Here is a 21,722-nt window from a genome sequence, read left to right as displayed (position 1 = left end):
ATTTATAAACACTGCATATGTAGTTAATTGATATTCTCTTTATTATGCTTTTTTCCCTTTGATTAAGGATCAAGAATTACATGAATGTGTCCTGAACAATCATCCGAAGGATGTTGACCTGATAGAGCTTGACTTCTCTGGAAAAAAGTGAGTGGTATTTTCCTTTCAGACTCTTTATTTAAATTCCTCCTGTCGTCGAGAATGGCATTTGGGGTCCCGACAGTCAGAACTTACTAGCGCTAGGAGTAAGCAGTAGGAGAAGGTTAGTGTTAGGCTGCGGGTGACTGGTTAGGCTGCGCGGGGGGCGGGAGTTGGTTTGGGGTCGGAATAATGACTGGCAGGATTTCAATACCAACCCGTATGAGAGGCGTCAAGTTTGCACTCTCCTTTAGTGTTGAAATCATTGTTCCAGTGCTTCAGAAGACCAGTATTTTTAGCCTTTAACGCGTACGTGTAGCATTCCCTTAGCAGAGGCAGCCATTTTGACGGTGTTGGTATCCAAGAGAATTTAACCCCAGAAATTTACTAGGAATGATTTATTCATCAGTTTTATTTATGCTTATGAATGCTATTCCGAGCTTACGGAGGTCACTCTTTCCTTGTGGATACGTGGGCTGACTCTTGTGTTTTAGTTTATTCCAGAGGTTCTCAAACTCGGTCCTCAGGACCCCACACAGTGCATGTTTTGCAGGTAACCCAGTAGGTGCACAGGTGTATTAATTACTCACTGACACATTGTAAAAGGTCCACAGGTGGAGCTAATTATTTCACTTGTGATTCTGTGAGGAGACCTGCAAAACATGCACTGTGTGGGGTCCTGAGGACCGAGTTTGAGAACCTGTGGTTTATTCCTTATGGCTACTTCCATGTTGTATAAGTGCTTTGCAAGACAGTGAGGCAGTTACAGCATCGCAAAGGAATTTGATGGTGGTTTTAGTGCAACCCATAACACTGGTTTTAGTGAAACCCGTAACACTTGTTTTGTGGTTACATTTTAACAACATACCACAGCCAATCGAGAGCTACAGCACAGCAGTGACATGCGGTGGGGTGAGGCAGAGCCTTTCCTGTCATACTAACGTTTGTGCCAGAGTTTTGACTGCGTAAAGTATATGAAAAATACAAAGAATATGTTTGAAATATCTTCTTTGCATTATTCTAAAAAGCCAAAACTCTGGAGTAAAAAGTCTATGGCAGGTGAGGCAGTGCCTCACCTGGCTAACTTTTCCGCACATCTCTGATCAAAACTCGCCAAATTTCCAGGAGTTTTTATACTGCTGCACCCGTGTATAATGCCCAGATGTATGTTTTGGCTCATATATTGCATGTAAATCTGGCTCTGGTGCTAGCCAGTGCCTCCTGAGCTATTTAGCTCACCGCACGTCCCTGCAGCACAGTATACCCTACATGAGGACTAGACAGTCCTATGCTGGAGGCACTCACTCTAGAATTTGGGCTACTATGCTTAGTCAGGAGCACAGCCCTGCCCAATGATATCCATATTTGCGTAGTATAGTCGTATCAATCATTGCCTCAAGCTGCATTAGTCAAGCAACCTATTTATTTATATACAGATAAATAGATAGTAAATACAAGAGTACAGGTAGACCTGCAATAAACAGGCAAGGCAATAAAATATACAGTATGCTAAACACAACAATGTCCATGGCGTATTGATACTACAAGCAAAATGCAGAATTAAATTAATTGCTATGTGCTGCTGCGTGTCACCGTGATATCTGGCTAAGCTATTTACTGGGGTATATGTACTAAGGTGCAGGTTTGTAGAATTAGAGATGTTGCCCATCATTGGTTGCTATGGGCAAGTTCTAAAAACCAGCACTTTAGTAAATATACCCCTTACAGTCTCTTATTGTACACAATTATCCCTCTGTGGAGTGCAAGTGAAGATACTGGCCGTTAAACGACTTTGCCTAGGGCACAGGTTCTCAACTCGGTCCTCAGGACCCCACACAGTGCATGTTTTGCAGGTAACCCAGCAGGTGCACAGGTGTATTAATTACTCACACATTTTAAAAGGTCCACAGGTGGAGCAAATTATTTCACTTGTGATTCTGTGAGGAGACCTGCAAAACATGCACTGTGTGGGGTCCTGAGGACCGAGTTTGAGAACCTGTGTCCTAGGACTATGGGGTTGGTAAGCCAAACCTTTGACTCTGGTGCCTGTATTTTACTATTGTCTTTACTTTTGTACTTCCTAAATGGCACATTTATTTTTTACGTGCATTCTATCTAGACTACGATTTGAACATGTGGAAACGAAGTCTGTGTAATATGTAATTTCTCTATCGTCCTAGTGGATGCTGGGGTTCCTGAAAGGACCATGGGGAATAGCGGCTCCGCAGGAGACAGGGCACAAAAAGTAAAGCTTTAGGATCAGGTGGTGTGCACTGGCTCCTCCCCCTATGACCCTCCTCCAAGCCTCAGTTAGATTTTTGTGCCCGGCCGAGAAGGGTGCAATCTAGGTGGCTCTCCTAAAGAGCTGCTTAGAAAAGTTTAGCTTAGGTTTTTTATTTTACAGTGAGTCCTGCTGGCAACAGGATCACTGCAACGAGGGACTTAGGGGAGAAGAAGTGAACTCACCTGCGTGCAGGATGGATTGGCTTCTTTGGCTACTGGACATTAGCTCCAGAGGGACGATCACAGGTACAGCCTGGATGGTCACCGGAGCCTCGCCGCCGGCCCCCTTGCAGATGCTGAAACGAGAAGAGGTCCAGAATCGGCGGCAGAAGACTCCTCAGTCTTCTTAAGGTAGCGCACAGCACTGCAGCTGTGCGCCATTTCCTCTCAGCACACTTCACACGGCAGTCACTGAGGGTGCAGGGCGCTGGGAGGGGGGCGCCCTGGGAGGCAAATGAAAACCTTTTTTGGCTAAAAATACCTCACATATAGCCTCCGGGGGCTATATGGAGATATTTAACCCCTGCCAGAATCCATTAAAGAGCGGGAGACGAGCCCGCCGAAAAAAGAGCGGGGCCTATCTCCTCAGCACACAGCGCCATTTTCCCTCACAGAAAGGCTGGAGGGAAGGCTCCCAGGCTCTCCCCTGCACTGCACTACAGAAACAGGGTTAAAACAGAGAGGGGGGGCACTAATTTGGCGTTAGAAATATATAAAAGATGCTATAAGGGAAAACACTTATATAAGGTTGTCCCTATATAATTATAGCGTTTTTGGTGTGTGCTGGCAAACTCTCCCTCTGTCTCTCCAAAGGGCTAGTGGGTCCTGTCCTCTATCAGAGCATTCCCTGTGTGTGTGCTGTGTGTCGGTACGTGCGTGTCGACATGTATGAGGACGATGTTGGTGAGGAGGCGGAGCAATTGCCTGTAATGGTGATGTCACTCTCTAGGGAGTCGACACCGGAATGGATGGCTTATTTAGGGAATTACGTGATAATGTCAACACGCTGCAAGGTCGGTTGACGACATGAGACGGCCGACAAACAATTAGTACCGGTCCAGACGTCTCAGAAACACCGTCAGGGGTTTTAAAACGCCCGTTTACTTTAGTCGGTCGACACAGACACAGACACGGACACTGAATCCAGTGTCGACGGTGAATAAACAAACGTATTCCTTATTAGGGCCACACGTTAAGGGCAATGAAGGAGGGGTTACATATTTCTGATACTACAAGTACCACAAAAGAGGGTATTATGTGGGATGTGAAAAAACTACCGTAGTTTTTCCTGAATCAGATAAATTAAATGAAGTGTGTGATGATGTGTGGGTTCCCCCCGATAGAAAATTATGGGCGGTATACCCTTTCCCGCCAGAAGTTAGGGCGCGTTTGGAGTATTTAGAATCCACCCGTGCTGTTGTAGCAGTATCCGAGATAGTGCTACTCCGACCTCCAACTGTTCCCTGGACTTTGCCTTTATCAGGAGATCGTCCAAGTAAGGGATAATTAAGACGCCTTTTCTTCGAAGAAGAATCATCATTTCGGCCATTACCTTGGTAAAGACCCGGGGTGCCGTGGACAATCCAAACGGCAGCGTCTGAAACTGATAGTGGACATACCAAAGGTGGACATGATGGCGTCCCGTCTGAACAAAAAACGGGACAGGTATTGCGCCAGGTTAAGAGACCCTCAGGCAATAGCTGTGGACGTTCTGGTAACACCATGGATGTACCAGTCGGTGTATGTGTTCCATCCTCTGCTTCTCATACCTAAGGTACTGAGACTTATAAGACGTAGAGGAGTAAGAACTATACTCATGGCTCCGGATTGGCCAAGAAGGACTTGGTACCCGGAACTTCAAGAGATGCTCACAGAGGACTTATGGCCTCTGCCGCTAAGAAGGGACTTGTTTCAGCAAGTACCATGTCTATTCCAAGACTTACCGCAGCTGCGTTTGACGGCATGGCGGTGGAACGCCGGATCCTAAGGGAAAAAGGCATTCCGGAAGAGGTCATTCCTACCCTGGTCAAAGCCAGAAAGGAGGTGACCGCACAACATTATCACCACATGTGGCAAAAATATGTTGCGTGGTGTGAGGCCAGAAAGGCCCCACGAAGAAATTTCAACTCGGTCGATTCCTGCATTTCCTGCAAACAGGAGTGTCTATGGGCCTCAAATTGGGGTCCATTAAGGTTCAAATTTCGGCCCTGTCGATTTTCTTCCAGAAAGAAGTGGCTTCAGTTCCTGAAGTCCAGAAGTTTGTCAAGGGAGTATTGCATATACAACCCCCTTTTGTGCCTCCAGTGGCACTGTGGGATCTCAACGTAGTTCTGGGATTCCTCAAATCACATTAGTTTAAAACCAGTCAAATCTGTGGATCTGAAGCATCTCACATGAAAAGTGACCATGCTCTTGGCCCTGGCCTGGACCAGGCGAGTGTCAAATTGGTGGTTTTTTTCTCAAAAAAGCCCATATCTGGTTGTCCATTTGGACAGGGCAGAGCTGCGGACTCGTCCCCAGTTCTCTCCCTAAGGTGGTGTCAGTGTTTCACCTGAACCAGCTTATTTTGGTGCCTTGCGCCTACTAGGGACTTGGAGGACTCCAGGTTGCTAGATGTTGTCAGGGCCCTGTAAATATAGGTTCCAGGACGGCTGGAGTCAGGAAAACTGACTTGCTGTTATCCTGTATGCACCCAACAAACTGGGTGCTCTTGCTTCTAAGCAGACTATTGCTAGTTGGATGTGTAATACAATTCAGCTTGCACATTCTGTGGCAGGCCTGCCACAGCCAAAATATGTAAATGCCCATTCCACAAGGAAGGTGGGCTTATCTTGGGCGGCTGCCCGAGGGGTCTCGGCTTTACAACTTTGCCGAGCGGCTATTTAGTCAGGGGCAAACACGTTGGTAAAATCCTACAAATTTGATACCCTGGCTAAGGAGGACCTGGAGTTCTCTCATTCGGTGCTGCAGAGTCATCCGCACTCTCCCGCCCGTTTGGGAGCTTTGGTATTATCCCCATGGTCCTTTCAGGAACCCCAGCATCCACTTAGGACGATAGAGAAAATAAGAATTTACTTACCGATAATTCTATTTCTCGGAGTCCGTAGTGGATGCTGGGCGCCCATCCCAAGTGCGGATTATCTGCAATACTTGTACATAGTTACAAAAATCGGGTTATTATTGTTGTGAGCCATCTTTTCAGAGGCTCCGCTGTTATCATACTGTTAACTGGGTTCAGATCACAGGTTGTACAGTGTGATTGGTGTGGCTGGTATGAGTCTTACCCGGGATTCAAAATCCTTCCTTATTGTGTACGCTCGTCCGGGCACAGTATCCTAACTGAGGCTTGGAGGAGGGTCATAGGGGGAGGAGCCAGTGCACACCACCTGATCCTAAAGCTTTACTTTTTGTGCCCTGTCTCCTGCGGAGCCGCTATTCCCCATGGTCCTTTCAGGAACCCCAGCATCCACTACGGACTCCGAGAAATAGAATTATCGGTAAGTAAATTCTTATTTTCTGCTGCGGGGTACACTGGGCTCCACAAGGAATGGACAATGGGGTGTAGAGTAGGATCTTGATCCGAGGCACCAACAGGCTCAAAGCTTTGACTGTTCCCAGAATGCATAGCGCCGCCTCCTATATCACCCCGCCTCCCTGCACAGGAGCTCAGTTTTGTAAGTTGATGCTGCAGTAGCAGGCACTTAACAGAGGGGCTGCTCCAGGCAGCCCTAAGAAGAGTTTTTTTTTCTGAGGAAAAAAAGTGAAGACTTCAAGGGCAGCAGCAGTGTTATATGTCATTGGACATAACGGCTGCAGCTCCGGCTCTCCCCAGTGGCGCTGTACACTCCCGAGCCCTGGTTGCCGGGTACCTACAGCAGGAGGCTCTGGTTTTCTTCTTTGTCAGGCACACACGACGGGGTCTCTCCGGGATCGCGTGGCCGCGCTTCGGGAGGTGGTAAGTGGGTCCCGCTTGCGGGACCCGGTCTTTATCGCAATCCGGGCAGTCAGTGGGAGGCGGCCGCGCGCTGGCGGTGGACACTGTGGCAGTACAGGCGATCCCACTAGATCACCAGGGCATGGGACAGGTCCGGTTTTCTCTATAACCCTCTTTATTAGAGCCCACAGTACCCGGTGGTTTTGCCAGCAGGGTATAAGGGGATAAGGCTTGGACCTGAATCCCCAGCCCCAGGGCGCCATTTTCCGCAAATGTTCCCGCCCTGGAGCTGCATATCTGTCTCTCCCTCACTCCCTGGCAGTGTCTGCGGCGCCATTATCCCTCAGTTCACTGTTCCTGGGAATGCTTGGGCAAATCCTCCTGTGTAAAGCAGCCTGGTTGTCAGTGCTGTGACTTTACAAGACACTTAAGTATTCTACCTGCCTTTTTTAGTCAGTGTTAGTAAGAAAGAGTGCACTTAGTCAGGGTTTCCTAGTACAATTACCCTGTGATATACATCCAGTTCTTACTGTGTAGTGTTATATCTATTGTTATATAGCTGTGTAAGCTAGTCCAGTGCAGTATTATTGTTAGTAATAACCTCTGTGTCACGATCCGGGTATCTGGACGCCATTTCTTACCTATCAGATGCCTCCTAAGGCTGGCTCAGCGCTCCAGGACCGGATCCCATCTGTTATCCTGATGTGCACATTCCCGCATCCTCTCCTGTCTCTCTGGACGCAGTCACAGTAACGCCTTATACATCTGGCATGGCGTCTCCCGCGGCCTCCGCCGCCGTCCCTGAGCTTCTGCATTCAGAGTGGCGATTACGTCAGCCGCGGCCTCCGCTGTGTCCGCGTGGTCGGATGTGCATCTGTCAGCCTGGCGTCTCCTGTCTCCGGTGGCCGGCGCCGCCATTACTGTTTTCCAGACCACATGGATTACAATCCAAACTTCCCTCCAAGTGTCTGCATGGGCGCAGCCATCTTGGATTCTGTCAGCTGATCATTCCTACCAATCCGTTGTCAGTATTATTAATTTGCATAATTGCCTAGCCAATGCCTTCCTTGCTGCAGGTATAAATAGGTTGTGCCTGAGCAAGGAAGGCGTCAGTGCTTTGGTTGTCAAACCTAGTTCCAGTTTGTCTCTCTTCTGTGAATGTCTTTCAGGTTCCAGCTCCTGTCTCCAGACTTCTGCTATAGAGACCCGCACCAGCATTCCATCTGCGGTGTAGCCTGACTCTCCGATCCATTCTGGACTCACCTGTTTCCAGCTACAACATCACCTGCTTCCAGCTCAGCTTCCAGCAGTGTACAGCTTCTCTTAAAGGGCCGGTGTCCTTTCTGCAGTTTACCACTCTCCACCGGTATTATTATTTCTCCGCTCTCAAATTCTACATTTCATCTACATTGCTTCGCTCTCAAGCTTTATTTATTATTTCTCTAACGTCCTAAGTGGATGCTGGGACTCCGTAAGGACCATGGGGAATAGCGGCTCCGCAGGAGACAGGGCACAAAATAAAAGCTTGAGATATCAGGTGGTGTGCACTGGCTCCTCCCCCCATGACCCTCCTCCAAGCCAGTTAGATTTTTGTGCCCGGCCGAGAAGGGTGCAAACTAGGTAGCTCTCCAGAGCTGCTTAGAATAAAAGTTTAGTTAGGTTTTTTTATTTTCAGTGAGTCCTGCTGGCAACAGGCTCACTGCATCGTGGGACTAAGGGGAGAAGAAGCGAACTCACCTGAGTGCAGAGTGGATTGGGCTTCTTAGGCTACTGGACGTTAGCTCCAGAGGGACGATCACAGGTTCAGCCTGGATGGGTCACCGGAGCCGCGCCGCCGTCCCCCTTACAGAGCCAGAAGAGACGAAGGTCCGGTGAAAGCGGCGGCAGAAGACATCCTGTCTTCAAGACTAAGGTAGCGCACAGCACCGCAGCTGTGCGCCATTGCTCTCAGCACACTTCACACTCCGGTCACTGAGGGTGCAGGGCGCTGGGGGGGAGCGCCCTGAGACGCAATATAACACACATATACCTTAGCTGGCAAAAGGAATACATCACATATAGCTCCAGGGCTATATGGATGTATTTTTTCCCCTGCCATTATACACAAAAAAGCGGGAGTTAAGGACGTCGTGAAGGGGCGGGGCCTATCTCCTCAGCACACTGGCGCCATTATTCCCTCACAGCTCCGCTGGAAGGACGGCTCCCTGATTCTCCCCTGCAGTACTGCATCTGATTCAGGGTAAAAAAGAGAAGGGGGGGCATTTTGGCAGCAAATAACTAGATTAACAGCAGCTATAAGGGATTAACACTTATATAAGGTTATCCCTATATATATATAGCGCTGGGTGTGTGCTGGCAGACTCTCCCTCTGTCTCTCCAAAGGGCTAAGTAGGGTCCTGTCCTCTATCAGAGCATTCCCGGTGTGTGTGCTGTGTGTCGGTACGCGTGTGTCGACATGTATGAGGAGGAAAATGAGGTGGAGGCGGAGCAGTTGCCTGTGTTAGTGATGTCACCCCCTAGGGAGTCGACACCTGACTGGATGATTGTGTTTAAGCAATTAAGTGATAATGTCAGCAATTTACAAAAAACTGTTGACGACGTGAGAAAGCCGGCAAATCAATTAGTGCCTGTTCAGGCGTCTCAGACACCCTCAGGGGCCCTAAAACGGCCGCTACCTCAGTGGGTCGACACGGATCCAGATACAGATACTGAATCTAGTGTCGACGGTGACGAGACAAACGTAATGTCCAGTAGGGCCACACGTTACATGATCACGGCAATGAAAGAGGCATTGAACCTTTCTGACACTACAAATACCTCAAAGGCGGGTATTATGTGGGGTGTGAAAAAACTGCCAATAGTTTTTCCTGAGTCTGAGGAAATAAATGAGGTGTGTGATAAAGCGTGGGTTTCCCCCGATAAAAAACAGCTAATTTCTAATAAGTTATTAGCACTATACCCTTTCCCGCCAGAGGTTAGGGCACGGTGGGAAACACCCCCTAGGGTAGATAAGGCGCTCACACGTTTATCTAAACAAGAAGCGTTACCGTCCCCTGATACGGCCACCCTCAAAGAACCAGCTGATAGGAGGCTGGAAAATATCCTGAAAAGTATATACACACATACTGGTGTTATACTGCGACCAGCAATCGCATCAGCCTGGATGTGCAGTGCTGGAGTCGCATGGGCGGATTCCCTGACTGAGAATATTGATACCCTGGATAGGGACAATATTCTGTTAACTATAGAACATTTAAAGGATGCATTGCTATATATGCGTGATGCGCAGAGGGATATTTGTACCCTGGCATCAAGAGTAAGCGCAATGTCCATCTCTGCCAGAAGAGCATTATGGACCAGACAGTGGTCAGGGGACGCAGATTCCAAACGGCACATGGAAGTATTGCCGTATAAGGGGGAGGAGTTATTTGGGGCTGGTCTAACAGACCTGGTGGCCACGGCAACGGCTGGAAAATCCACCTTTTTACCCCAGGTTACTTCACATCAACAGAAAAAGACAGTCTTTTCAAACTCAGTCCTTTCGTTCCCATAAGTACAAGCGAGCAAAAGGTCACTCTTTTCTGCCCAAGGGCAGAGGAAGAGGAAAAAGGCAGCACCATGCAGCCGCTTCCCAGGAGCAGAAGCCCTCCCCTGCTTCTGCCAAGTCTTCAGCATGACGCTGGGGCTTTACAAGCAGACTCAGACACGGTGGGGGCCCGTCTCAAGAATTTCAACGCGCAGTGGGCTCACTCGCAAGTGGATCCCTGGATTCTACAGGTAGTATCACAGGGGTACAAACTGGAATTCGAGGCGTTTCCTCCTCATCGGTTCCTGAAGTCTGCTTTACCAAAGTCTCCCTCCGACAGGGAGGCAGTTCTGGAAGCCATTCACAAGCTGTACTCCCAGCAGGTGATAATCAAAGTACCCCTCTTACAACAGGGGAAGGGGTATTATTCCACACTATTTGTGGTACCGAAGCCGGACGGCTCGGTGAGACCAATATTAAATCTAAAATCTTTGAACACTTACATAAAAAGGTTCAAATTCAAGATGGAGTCACTCAGAGCGGTGATAGCGAACCTGGAAGAGGGGGACTATATGGTGTCGCTAGACATCAAGGATGCTTATCTCCACGTCCCAATATATCCTTCTCACCAAGGGTACCTCAGGTTTGTAGTACAAAACTGTCATTATCAGTTTCAGACGCTGCCGTTTGGATTGTCCACGGCGCCTCGGGTCTTTACCAAGGTAATGGCCGAAATGATGATTCTTCTACAAAGAAAAGGCATCTTAATTATCCCTTACTTGGACGATCTCCTGATAAGGGCAAGAACCAAGGAACAGTTAGAAGTCGGAGTGGCACTATCTCAGGTAGTGCTAAGTCAGCACGGATGGATTCTAAATATTCCAAAATCGCAGCTGATTCCAACGACACGTCTACTGTTCTTAGGAATGATTCTGGACACAGTCCAGAAGAAGGTGTTTCTCCCGGAGGAGAAGGCCAGGGAGTTATCCGAGCTAGTCAGGAACCTCCTAAAACCAGGACAGGTCTCAGTGCATCAGTGCACAAGGGTCCTGGGAAAAATGGTGGCTTCTTACGAAGCGATTCCATTCGGAAGATTCCATGCAAGAACTTTTCAGTGGGATCTACTGGGAAAATGGTCCGGATCGCATCTTCAGATGCATCAACGGATAACCCTGTCGCCAAGGACAAGGGTGTCTCTCCTGTGGTGGCTTCAGAGGGCTCATCTACTAGAGGGCCGCAGATTTGGCATTCAGGATTGGATCCTGGTAACCACGGATGCCAGCCTGAGAGGCTGGGGAGCAGTCACACAGGGAAGGAATTTCCAGGGCTTGTGGTCAAGCATGGAAACATCTCTTCATATAAACATTCTAGAACTAAGGGCCATTTACAATGCCTTAATTCAAGCAAAACCTCTGCTTCAGGGTCAGGCGGTGTTGATCCAGTCGGACAACATCACGTCAGTCGCCCACATAAACAGACAGGGCGGCACGAGAAGCAGGAGGGCAATGGCAGAAACTGCAAGGATTCTTCGCTGGGCGGAAAATCATGTGATAGCACTGTCAGCAGTGGACGCTCTGGTAACGCCGTGGGTGTACCAGTCAGTGTATGTATTCCCTCCTCTGCCCCTCATACCGAAAGTATTGAGAATCATAAGAAGGAGAGGAGTAAGAACTATACTCGTGGTTCCGGATTGGCCAAGAAGGTCTTGGTACCCGGAACTTCAAGAGATGCTCACGGACGAACCGTGGCCTCTACCTCTAAGACAGGACCTGCTACTGCAGGGGCCTTGTCTGTTCCAAGACTTACCGCGGCTGCGTTTGACGGCATGGCGGTTGAACGCCGGATCCTGAAGGACAAGGGCATTCCAGAAGAAGTCATCCCTACTCTGGTAAAAGCCAGAAAGGAAGTAACCGCAAAACATTATCACCGCATTTGGCGTAAATATGTTGCGTGGTGTGAGGCCAAGAAGGCCCCTACACAGGAATTTCAACTGGGTCGTTTCTTGCATTTCCTGCAAACAGGACTGTCTATGGGCCTAAAATTAGGGTCCATTAAGGTTCAAATTTCGGCCCTGTCGATATTCTTCCAGAAAGAACTGGCTTCAGTACCTGAAGTTCAGACATTTGTGAAAGGGGTGCTGCACATACAGCCTCCTTTTGTGCCTCCAGTGGCACCTTGGGATCTCAATGTTGTGTTGAGATTTCTAAAATCACACTGGTTTGAACCATTGTCTACGGTAGATTTAAAATATCTCACGTGGAAGGTGTCGATGCTGTTGGCCTTGGCTTCAGCTAGGCGTGTCTCAGAATGGGCGGCTTTATCATGTAAAAGCCCTTACCTAAATTTTCATTCTGACAGGGCGGTATTGAGGACTCGTCCTCAATTTCTACCTAAGGTGGTTTCTGCATTTCACATGAACCAACCTATTGTGGTACCTGCGGCTACTAGGGACTTAGAGGACTCTAAGTTGCTGGACGTTGTCAGGGCCTTGAAAATATATGTTTCCAGGACGGCTGGAGTCAGGAAAACTGACTCGCTGTTTATCCTGTATGCACCCAACAAGCTGGGTGCTCCTGCTTCAAAGCAGACGATTGCTCGTTGGATTTGTAGTACAATTCAGCTTGCACATTCTGTGGCAGGATTGCCACAGCCAAAATCAGTAAAAGCCCATTCCACAAGGAAAGTGGGCTCATCTTGGGCGGCTGCCCGAGGGGTCTCGGCTTTACAACTTTGCCGAGCAGCTACTTGGTCAGGGGCAAACTCGTTTGCTAAATTCTACAAATTTGATACCCTGGCTAAGGAGGACCTGGAGTTCTCTCATTCGGTGCTGCAGAGTCATCCGCACTCTCCCGCCCGTTTGGGAGCTTTGGTATAATCCCCATGGTCCTTACGGAGTCCCAGCATCCACTTAGGACGTTAGAGAAAATAAGATTTTACTTACCGATAAATCTATTTCTCGTAGTCCGTAGTGGATGCTGGGCGCCCATCCCTAGTGCGGATTGTCTGCAATACTTGTATATAGTTATTGTTACAAAAAATTCGGGTTATTATTGTTGAGCCATCCTTTCAGAGGCTCCTTTAAATTTATCATACTGTTAACTGGGTTCAGATCACGAGTTGTACGGTGTGATTGGTGTGGCTGGTATGAGTCTTACCCGGGATTCAATATCCTTCCTTATTATGTACGCTCGTCCGGGCACAGTATCCTGGCTGGCTTGGAGGAGGGTCATGGGGGGAGGAGCCAGTGCACACCACCTGATATCTCAAGCTTTTATTTTGTGCCCTGTCTCCTGCGGAGCCGCTATTCCCCATGGTCCTTACGGAGTCCCAGCATCCACTACGGACTACGAGAAATAGATTTATCGGTAAGTAAAATCTTATTTTAACTGGTTCCAGCCAGTATCCACTCCGTGCCAACACCTGTCTGGTTCTAACCAGTACCCACAGCAGCATTTTATCTACAGCAGTCCAGCTTTCCCTGGAACACCAGCTGGTATGACCCTGGGCTTTCCTCATTGCTACAGTTGAGCCTGGTAAGGACTTTCCAACTTGCAGATAATAAGAACTGTCTCATACCACCAGAGCTCTGTGGCCCCTGCCACCCTGTAGTACCCAGGAACTGTATTATTATTTCTCTGCTGATTTTTGTTACTTTTTACTGCTACTGTGATGCATGGAGTTTGTCATAAATAAATATCATTGACTTTTACTCAAGTTGTCGTGGTCACGCCTTCGGGCGGTTTCTCTTCATGTTACTTACATGTCCAGGGGTCTGATACAACCTCCCAGGTTCCGGTACATCTCAGCCCCTACAACTGAGGCTGCCTTCCGTCAGCTCAGGCCCTCAGTTGTGACAGTAAGCACTGACCTAATGAATCCAGCCGGAGACCAGGATCAAGCGGCCAGGCCGATGCAAGAACTGGCAGCCCGACTTGAACATCAGGAGGCTGCACAGGGCCACATCATCCGCTGTCTCCAGGATTTCTCTACTCGGCTGGATGGGATTCAGACAACTCTCCGTGGATCAGGCGCATCTGGGGCGTCAACCACAGTGACTCCAACTATAACCCCACCCACCTTACCCGTTTCTGCTCCACGTCTTCATCTTCCAACGCCAGCAAAATTTGACGGATCTCCAAGATTCTGCAGGGGATTTCTCAACCAGTGTGAGATTCAGTTTGAGCTACAACCTGGCAATTTTCCCAGTGACCGTACAAAAATTGCCTACATCATCTCACTTCTCAGTGGCTCAGCCCTTGACTGGGCATCACCGTTATGGGAGAGGTCCGACACCCTGCTATCTTCTTACACTGCATTCGTGTCAACATTCAGGCGCATCTTCGACGAGCCAGGCCGGGTAACTTCAGCTTCGTCTGAGATTCTCCGTTTACGCCAGGGATCACATACTGTAGGACAATATCTTATACAGTTCCAGATCCTGGCATCTGAACTGGCATGGAACGACGAGGCCCTGTATGCTGCATTCTGGCATGGTTTATCCGAGCGTATTAAAGATGAGTTAGCTACCAGAGACTTACCCTCCAAGTTAGATGAGCTAATCTCACTTTGTACAAAAGTTGACTAACGTTTCAGAGAGAGAGCAACTGAGCGTGGAAGATCATCTGCTCCAAAATCTTCTGCTCCTCCTCCTCGCCAACTGTCACCAACTAAAGATGAACCCATGCAAATTGGCCGTTCCCGTTTAACTCCTGCTGAGCGCCGAAGACGTCTCTCTGAGTCTCTCTGTCTGTATTGTGCAGCCCCGTCTCACACTATTCATGCCTGTCCCAAACGTCCGGGAAACTTCAAATCCTAGCTCGCCAAGGAGAGGGCCGGCTAGGAGTAATGATCTCCTCTCCATCTCCTCAAGATTGTAATCTCCCAGTCTCGCTTCAAGTTGCTCAACGTTATCAGAACGTCATTGCCCTCCTGGATTCCGGAGCAGCTGGGAACTTTATTACCGAAGCCTATGTTAAACGGTGGTCCCTACCCACCGAGAGACTTCCTTCCTCCTTTTCCTTAACTGCCGTGGATGGCAGTAAAATTTTTGATACAGTTATTGCTCTAAGGACTCTACCAGTTCGTCTGAGAGTGGGAGTTCTTCATTCCGAACTTATTTCACTTTTAGTGATTCCAAGAGCCACACATCCTGTGGTCCTGGGCCTTCCATGGCTCCGTCTTCACAATCCTACAATTGATTGGACGACTACGCAAATCCTGGCATGGGGTCCCTCCTGTGCTGAGACATGTTTGTTTAAAGTGTTGCCTGTCTGTTCTTCCTCCCCCAGGTCGTCTGATGTTCCACCTCCTCCATATCAAGATTTCACGGATGTGTTCAGTAAAGCTTCTGCTGATATCCTTCCTCCTCATAGAGAATGGGACTGCCCGATTGATCTCGTTCCAGGGAAGGTTCCACCTCGAGGCCGAACTTATCCGTTGTCTCTGCCCGAGACGCATTCTATGGAGGAATACATTAAAGAGAACCTAGCAAAGGGGTTCATTCGACCTTCTTCTTCTCCAGCCGGCGCAGGCTTCTTTTTTGTAAAAAAGAAAGATGGTGGTCTGCGGCCGTGCATCGACTACAGAGGTTTGAACGACATTACCATCAAGAACCGCTATCCTTTACCCCTGATTACTGAGCTCTTTGACAGAGTTAGCGGAGCTACCATCTTTACAAAGCTGGACTTGAGAGGTGCATACAATCTCATCCGGATCCGTGAGGGTGACGAGTGGAAGACCGCATTTAACACCCGTGACGGACATTGAGTACCTCGTCATGCCCTTCGGATTGAGCAATGCTCCAGCTGTCTTCCAGCATTTCGTCAATGAGATCTTCAGAGACATTCTATACCGTCATGTCGTGGTCTATCTAGATGATATCCTCATTTTTGCCAACAATTTAGAGGAACATCGTTTTTGGGTAAAGGAGGTTCTGTCCCGTCTCCGTGTCAATCATCTCTATTGCAAATTAGAGAAATGCGTCTTTGAAGTCAAGTCCATTCCGTTTCTAGGGTACATTGTGTCCGGTTCCGGACTAGAGATGGATCCTGAGAAACTACAAGCAATCCAGAATTGGCCGGTACACTTAACCCTCAAAGGGGTCCAGAGGTTCTTAGGGTTCGCCAATTATTACCGAAAGTTTATACGAGACTTTTCCACCATTGTGGCGCCTATTACTGCTTTCACCAAGAAGGGTGCTAACCCGTCCAAGTGGTCTGAAGAAGCCATGCAAGCTTTTCATCTTTTAAAACAGAGGTTCATCTCTGCGCCTGTCCTGAAACAGCCTGACATCGACTCTCCTTTCATCCTAGAGGTGGATGCCTCCTCCGTTGGAGTAGGAGCGGTGTTATCTCAGAGGGCTAAAGATGGCCATTTACATCCTTGCAGTTTCTTCTCACGGAAGTTCTCCCCAGCGGAGCGCAACTATGCCATTGGCGACCAGGAGTTGCTAGCCATCAAGCTCGCTCTAGAGGAGTGGAGATATCTGTTGGAGGGAGCTTCTCATTCAATCACCATCCTTACAGACCACAAGAACCTTCTATATCTGAAAGGCGCACAATGTCTCAACCCTCGTCAGGCCAGATGGGCACTTTTCTTTTCCAGGTTCGACTTTAAACTCCAGTTCTGTCCGGGCTCTCAGAATCGCAAGGCCGATGCCCTTTCCCGCTCATGGGAGCAAGAAAATGAGTCAGAGTCTTCAGACAAGCATCCTATTATAAGTCCGTTGGCATTCTCCACGGTAGGGATGGACTCTACGCCCCCATCAGGGAAAAGTTTTGTGAAGCCGACACTAAGGAAGAAGCTCATGCATTGGGCCCATGCTTCCCGCTTTGCCGGACATACAGGTATCCAAAAAACCCTGGAGTTTATCTCTAGGTCCTATTGGTGGCCAACTCTGAAAAAGGACGTTTTGGAGTTTATTGCATCTTGCCCAAAGTGTGCTCAACATAAAGTATCCCGCCAGTCGCCTGCGGGGCAACTGGTTCCACTATCTGTTCCCCGTCGACCATGGACCCATTTGTCGATGGATTTTATTACAGATTTGCCCATGTGCAACAAGTTTAATACCATCTGGGTGGTAGTTGACCGGTTCACCAAGATGGCACACTTCATTCCTCTCACCGGTCTTCCGTCAGCTTCCAAGTTGGCTCAAGTATTCATACAAGAGATCTTTCGACTCCACGGTCTTCCAGAAGAAATTATCTCAGATCGAGGAGTTCAATTCACAGCCAAATTCTGGCGAAGTTTATGTCAAGCCCTCCAAGTCAAGCTAAAGTTTTCCACGGCTTACCATCCTGAGACCAATGGTCAAACTGAGAGGGTGAATCAGGACTTGGAGTCCTTCCTCCGCATCTATGTGTCCTCCTCTCAAGATGACTGGGTTCAATTACTTCCCTGGGCCGAGTTCTGTCATAACAACCAGTATCATTCTTCATCTTCTTCAACACCATTCTTCACCAACTTTGGATTCCACCCTAAAGTCCCTGAGTTCCAACCGCTTCCAGCAACTTCTGTTCCCGCAGTGGATATCACCTTGCATCAGTTTGCCAATATCTGGAAGAGCGTACGATCAGCTCTGCTCAAGGCATCGTTCAGGTACAAGAAGTTTGCGGATAAGAAGCGTCGAGCAGTTCCTGCTCTCAAGGTGGGTGATCGGGTATGGTTATCCACTAAGAATTTGAGGTTAAGAGTTCCCAGTATGAAGTTTGCACCTCGCTACATCGGTCCTTTTAAAATTGATCAAGTCATCAATCCTGTTGCTTACAGACTCCAGTTGCCTCCCTTCTTAAAGATACCCAGGACATTCCATGTTTCCCTGTTGAAACCGCTAATCTTGAATCGGTTTCATTCCTCACTTCCTCCAACTCCAAAAGTCCAAACTCAACGAGGCGTTGAGTATGAAGTAGCCAAGATCCTGGACTCACGTCACCGTTACGGTCAACTTCAGTATCTTATTGACTGGAAGGGTTATGGCCCTGAGGAACGTTCATGGACCAATGCTTCTGATGTCCATGCTCCTGCCTTGGTCCGGAGATTCCATTCCAAGTTTCCTCAAAAGCCAAAGAAGTGTCCTGGGGCCACTCCTAAAGGGGGGGGGGGGGGTGCTGTCACGATCCGGGTATCTGGACGCCATTTCTTACCTATCAGATGCCTCCTAAGGCTGGCTCAGCGCTCCAGGACCGGATCCCATCTGTTATCCTGATGTGCACATCCCCGCATCCTCTCCTGTCTCTCTGGACGCAGTCACAGTAACGCCTTATACATCTGGCATGGCGTCTCCCGCGGCCTCCGCCGCCGTCCCTGAGCTTCTGCATTCAGAGTGGCGATTACGTCAGCCGCGGCCTCCGCTGTGTCCGCGTGGTCGGATGTGCATCTGTCAGCCTGGCGTCTCCTGTCTCCGGTGGCCGGCGCCGCCATTACTGTTTTCCAGACCACATGGATTACAATCCAAACTTCCCTCCAAGTGTCTGCATGGGCGCAGCCATCTTGGATTCTGTCAGCTGATCATTCCTACCAATCCGTTGTCAGTATTATTAATTTGCATAATTGCCTAGCCAATGCCTTCCTTGCTGCAGGTATAAATAGGTTGTGCCTGAGCAAGGAAGGCGTCAGTGCTTTGGTTGTCAAACCTAGTTCCAGTTTGTCTCTCTTCTGTGAATGTCTTTCAGGTTCCAGCTCCTGTCTCCAGACTTCTGCTATAGAGACCCGCACCAGCATTCCATCTGCGGTGTAGCCTGACTCTCCGATCCATTCTGGACTCACCTGTTTCCAGCTACAACATCACCTGCTTCCAGCTCAGCTTCCAGCAGTGTACAGCTTCTCTTAAAGGGCCGGTGTCCTTTCTGCAGTTTACCACTCTCCACCGGTATTATTATTTCTCCGCTCTCAAATTCTACATTTCATCTACATTGCATCGCTCTCAAGCTTTATTTATTATTTAACTGGTTCCAGCCAGTATCCACTCCGTGCCAACACCTGTCTGGTTCTAACCAGTACCCACAGCAGCATTTTATCTACAGCAGTCCAGCTTTCCCTGGAACACCAGCTGGTACGACCCTGGGCTTTCCTCATTGCTACAGTTGAGCCTGGTAAGGACTTTCCAACTTGCAGATAATAAGAACTGTCTCATACCACCAGAGCTCTGTGGCCCCTGCCACCCTGTAGTACCCAGGAACTGTATTATTATTTCTCTGCTGATTTTTATGTTACTTTTTACTGCTACTGTGATGCATGGAGTTTGTCATAAATAAATATCATTGACTTTTACTCAAGTTGTCGTGGTCACGCCTTCGGGCGGTTTCTCTTCATGTTACTTACATGTCCAGGGGTCTGATACAACCTCCCAGGTTCCGGTACATCTCAGCCCCTACAACTGAGGCTGCCTTCCGTCAGCTCAGGCCCTCAGTTGTGACACTCTGCATTGTACAGACTGTGACTATTTGTGTGTGCATTTGATAGCTGAGTGGTGTCCATTTCGTGTCTTTCACTCAACCTGCTATCCCTATATTCTATAACCCGAGGGGGCTTGGTGCATCAGGTTTTATCAAATCTAGGATTTTCACAAAGATATACTGTATTACGTATTTTTCTCTGTGATTTAGTCACCATATCTCTCTTTTATCTCTGCTGGTGCTGACTACACTGCGCAGGGGTTTGAGCTGGAGTTATTGTGCTGCTGATAATTGTACTGTTACCTGATATTGCAAGTTATATCATGTCTGCTTATAAGGGTAACGGTTCTGGGGCTGAACACACTGCAGGTGTTGCTGAACCCGCAGATACCTATGAGGAGAATATAGCAGCTGTGGGCTCTGGTTCTGGGGGCTCCTTGCCCCCCAGTGGGACTGTGGCAACGGGGGCAAATAATGACCCGCCGTGGGCCGCTTTTTCCACGCTTCTGCATACGCTAGTTCATAAACTAACACCTCCTATGGGACCCTCAATGCCGGTGCAACCGTTTGTGGTCCCTGCAGCTAACCCGCCGTGGGCGGACGATTTATCTGCTCAAATAAAGAAGTTGAACCAGTCTCTGACTACTAAAAAGTCTGACCGTCGCTCGCCTACGTACAAGGGGTCCTCTAAGCGAGCGTTTGTTTCCTCCCAATCCACTGCTGTCACTGACACCTCGTCTGATGAAGACGGCACTTACACTGACCCCACAGGTTCTGACTCAGATATGGCTGATGGGGAGGGTGGTTCACATGTGGATGTTCCTGATCTTTTAAAAGGCTATTAAGTTAATATTAAAGATTACGGATGATCCCGAGCCATCCGTTCCTCCAAAGAAACCAGATAGGTTCAAGTGTCAGAAAGTGATTAAACAAGTTTTACCTCACTCTGACCACTTCATAGATATACGTCAGGAACCCTGGAAAAACCAGGGTACTAAGTTTGTGCTTCAAAAGAAGATGCTGGCTCGCTATCCCCAGAGCTGTCTAAGTATTGGGAAACGCCTCCTCCAGTGGATTCGCATGTGGCTAGGATGGTGGTTTCCTCAGCTCTACCGGTCACCACCGTCACGTCTCTAAAAGAGCCTACGGATAAACGTGTGGAGGGTTGTCTGAAAGCGATTTACACCCTCACGGGTGCTGCACAAAGGCCCACTGATGCAGCTACTTGGGCTGCAGAGGCCATTGAAGCATTGGCCTTGGAGTTAGATGCTGAAATCTCCTCTGACCATGCTAGACAATGCTTGCATTATATTGTCACAGCTTCTCGTTATATTAAAGAGGCGGCTTCTGATGCCGGTATCCTGGCAGCCAAGGCCTCTACTACGTCAGTCCTGGCTCGCCGGATATTGTGGCTGAGATCCTGGTCTGTGGATCTGGACTCTAGAAAAACCCTGGCGGTACTCCCTTTTAAGGGAGATATTCTGTTTGGGGAGGATTTAAATAAGATTGTGGCTGACTTGGCTACTGCCAAAACTGCCTGTCTGCCAAGTACTGCTCCTTCTGTGTCGAAGGCTAAAGGTACTTCCTTTCGCCCCTTTCGTCCTTCAGGTAAAGAAAAAGGTCAGGCGTACCATAAGCAGGCCCGCACTTCCAAACCTGGTAAGCCTAAGCCCAAAAGAGCATGGGCGGCCCGTCAGCCAGCTTCCAAGACAGATAAGCCTGCCGCATGACGGGGCGAGCCTCGCTCTGGGGGATCCCAGAGTGGGGGGCCGGCTTCTAGGGTATACCCAGGAATGGTTGATGACCACTTCAGATGCCTGGGTACGGGAAGTCGTCACTCGAGCTTACGCCATAGCCTTCAAAAACCGACCCCATCATCGATTTTGCCAGACAGATGTCCCGTTGGACAAGACAAAGGCAAACACTCTACATTCGGTGGTAAAGACCCTCCTGGATACAGGAGTCGTAGTACAGGTGCCTCTTACGCAGAGGGGCCGGGGGTACTAATCTCCGCTGTTTCTAGCCCCGAAACCGAATGGGTCCTCCCGGCTCATTCTCAACCTCAAGGCATTGAACAGGTTTGTGAAGGTTTCCAAGTTCCGAATGGAAACCCTTCGCTCTATAGTTCTGTCCTTGGAACCTGGGGACTTCATGGTCTCCCTGGATATACAGGATGCTTACCTGCATATTCCTATAGCAGTGTCTCATCAGCAATACCTGAGATTTGCGATTGGCAACTGCCATTACCAGTTTCGGGCGTTATCTTTTGGTTTAACAACGGCTCCGCGAGTCTTTACAAAAGTCATGGCGGTGATGACGGTGGTACTCCGCCGTCAAGGGGTCAGGATACTGCCGTATTTGGACGACTTGTTAATCCTGGCAAATTCGCCAGAACTTCTCCGGCGTCATCTAGATGTGATGGTCCGGTTTCTGCAATCCCATGGGTGGC

General features: G+C 48.8%; 1 protein-coding gene across 1 annotated transcript in view; it reads left to right on the top strand.

Annotated features, from left to right (window-relative positions):
* The window catches only part of GPR107 (G protein-coupled receptor 107), a 206,719-nt gene that overhangs the window by 54,306 nt on the left and 130,691 nt on the right, over positions 1–21,722 (top strand). The window contains exon 4 of the mRNA XM_063936684.1: positions 68–147. Within this exon, the coding sequence (XP_063792754.1) occupies positions 68–147 (80 nt within the window). The remainder of the gene's footprint in view (positions 1–67; positions 148–21,722) is intronic.

This window comes from Pseudophryne corroboree, chromosome 8, assembly GCF_028390025.1.
Source record: "Pseudophryne corroboree isolate aPseCor3 chromosome 8, aPseCor3.hap2, whole genome shotgun sequence".
In the NCBI taxonomy this organism is placed as follows: Eukaryota; Metazoa; Chordata; class Amphibia; order Anura; family Myobatrachidae; genus Pseudophryne; species Pseudophryne corroboree.
Note: the sequence above shows the minus strand (reverse complement) of the source record. Positions and strands in the feature narration are given on the sequence as shown.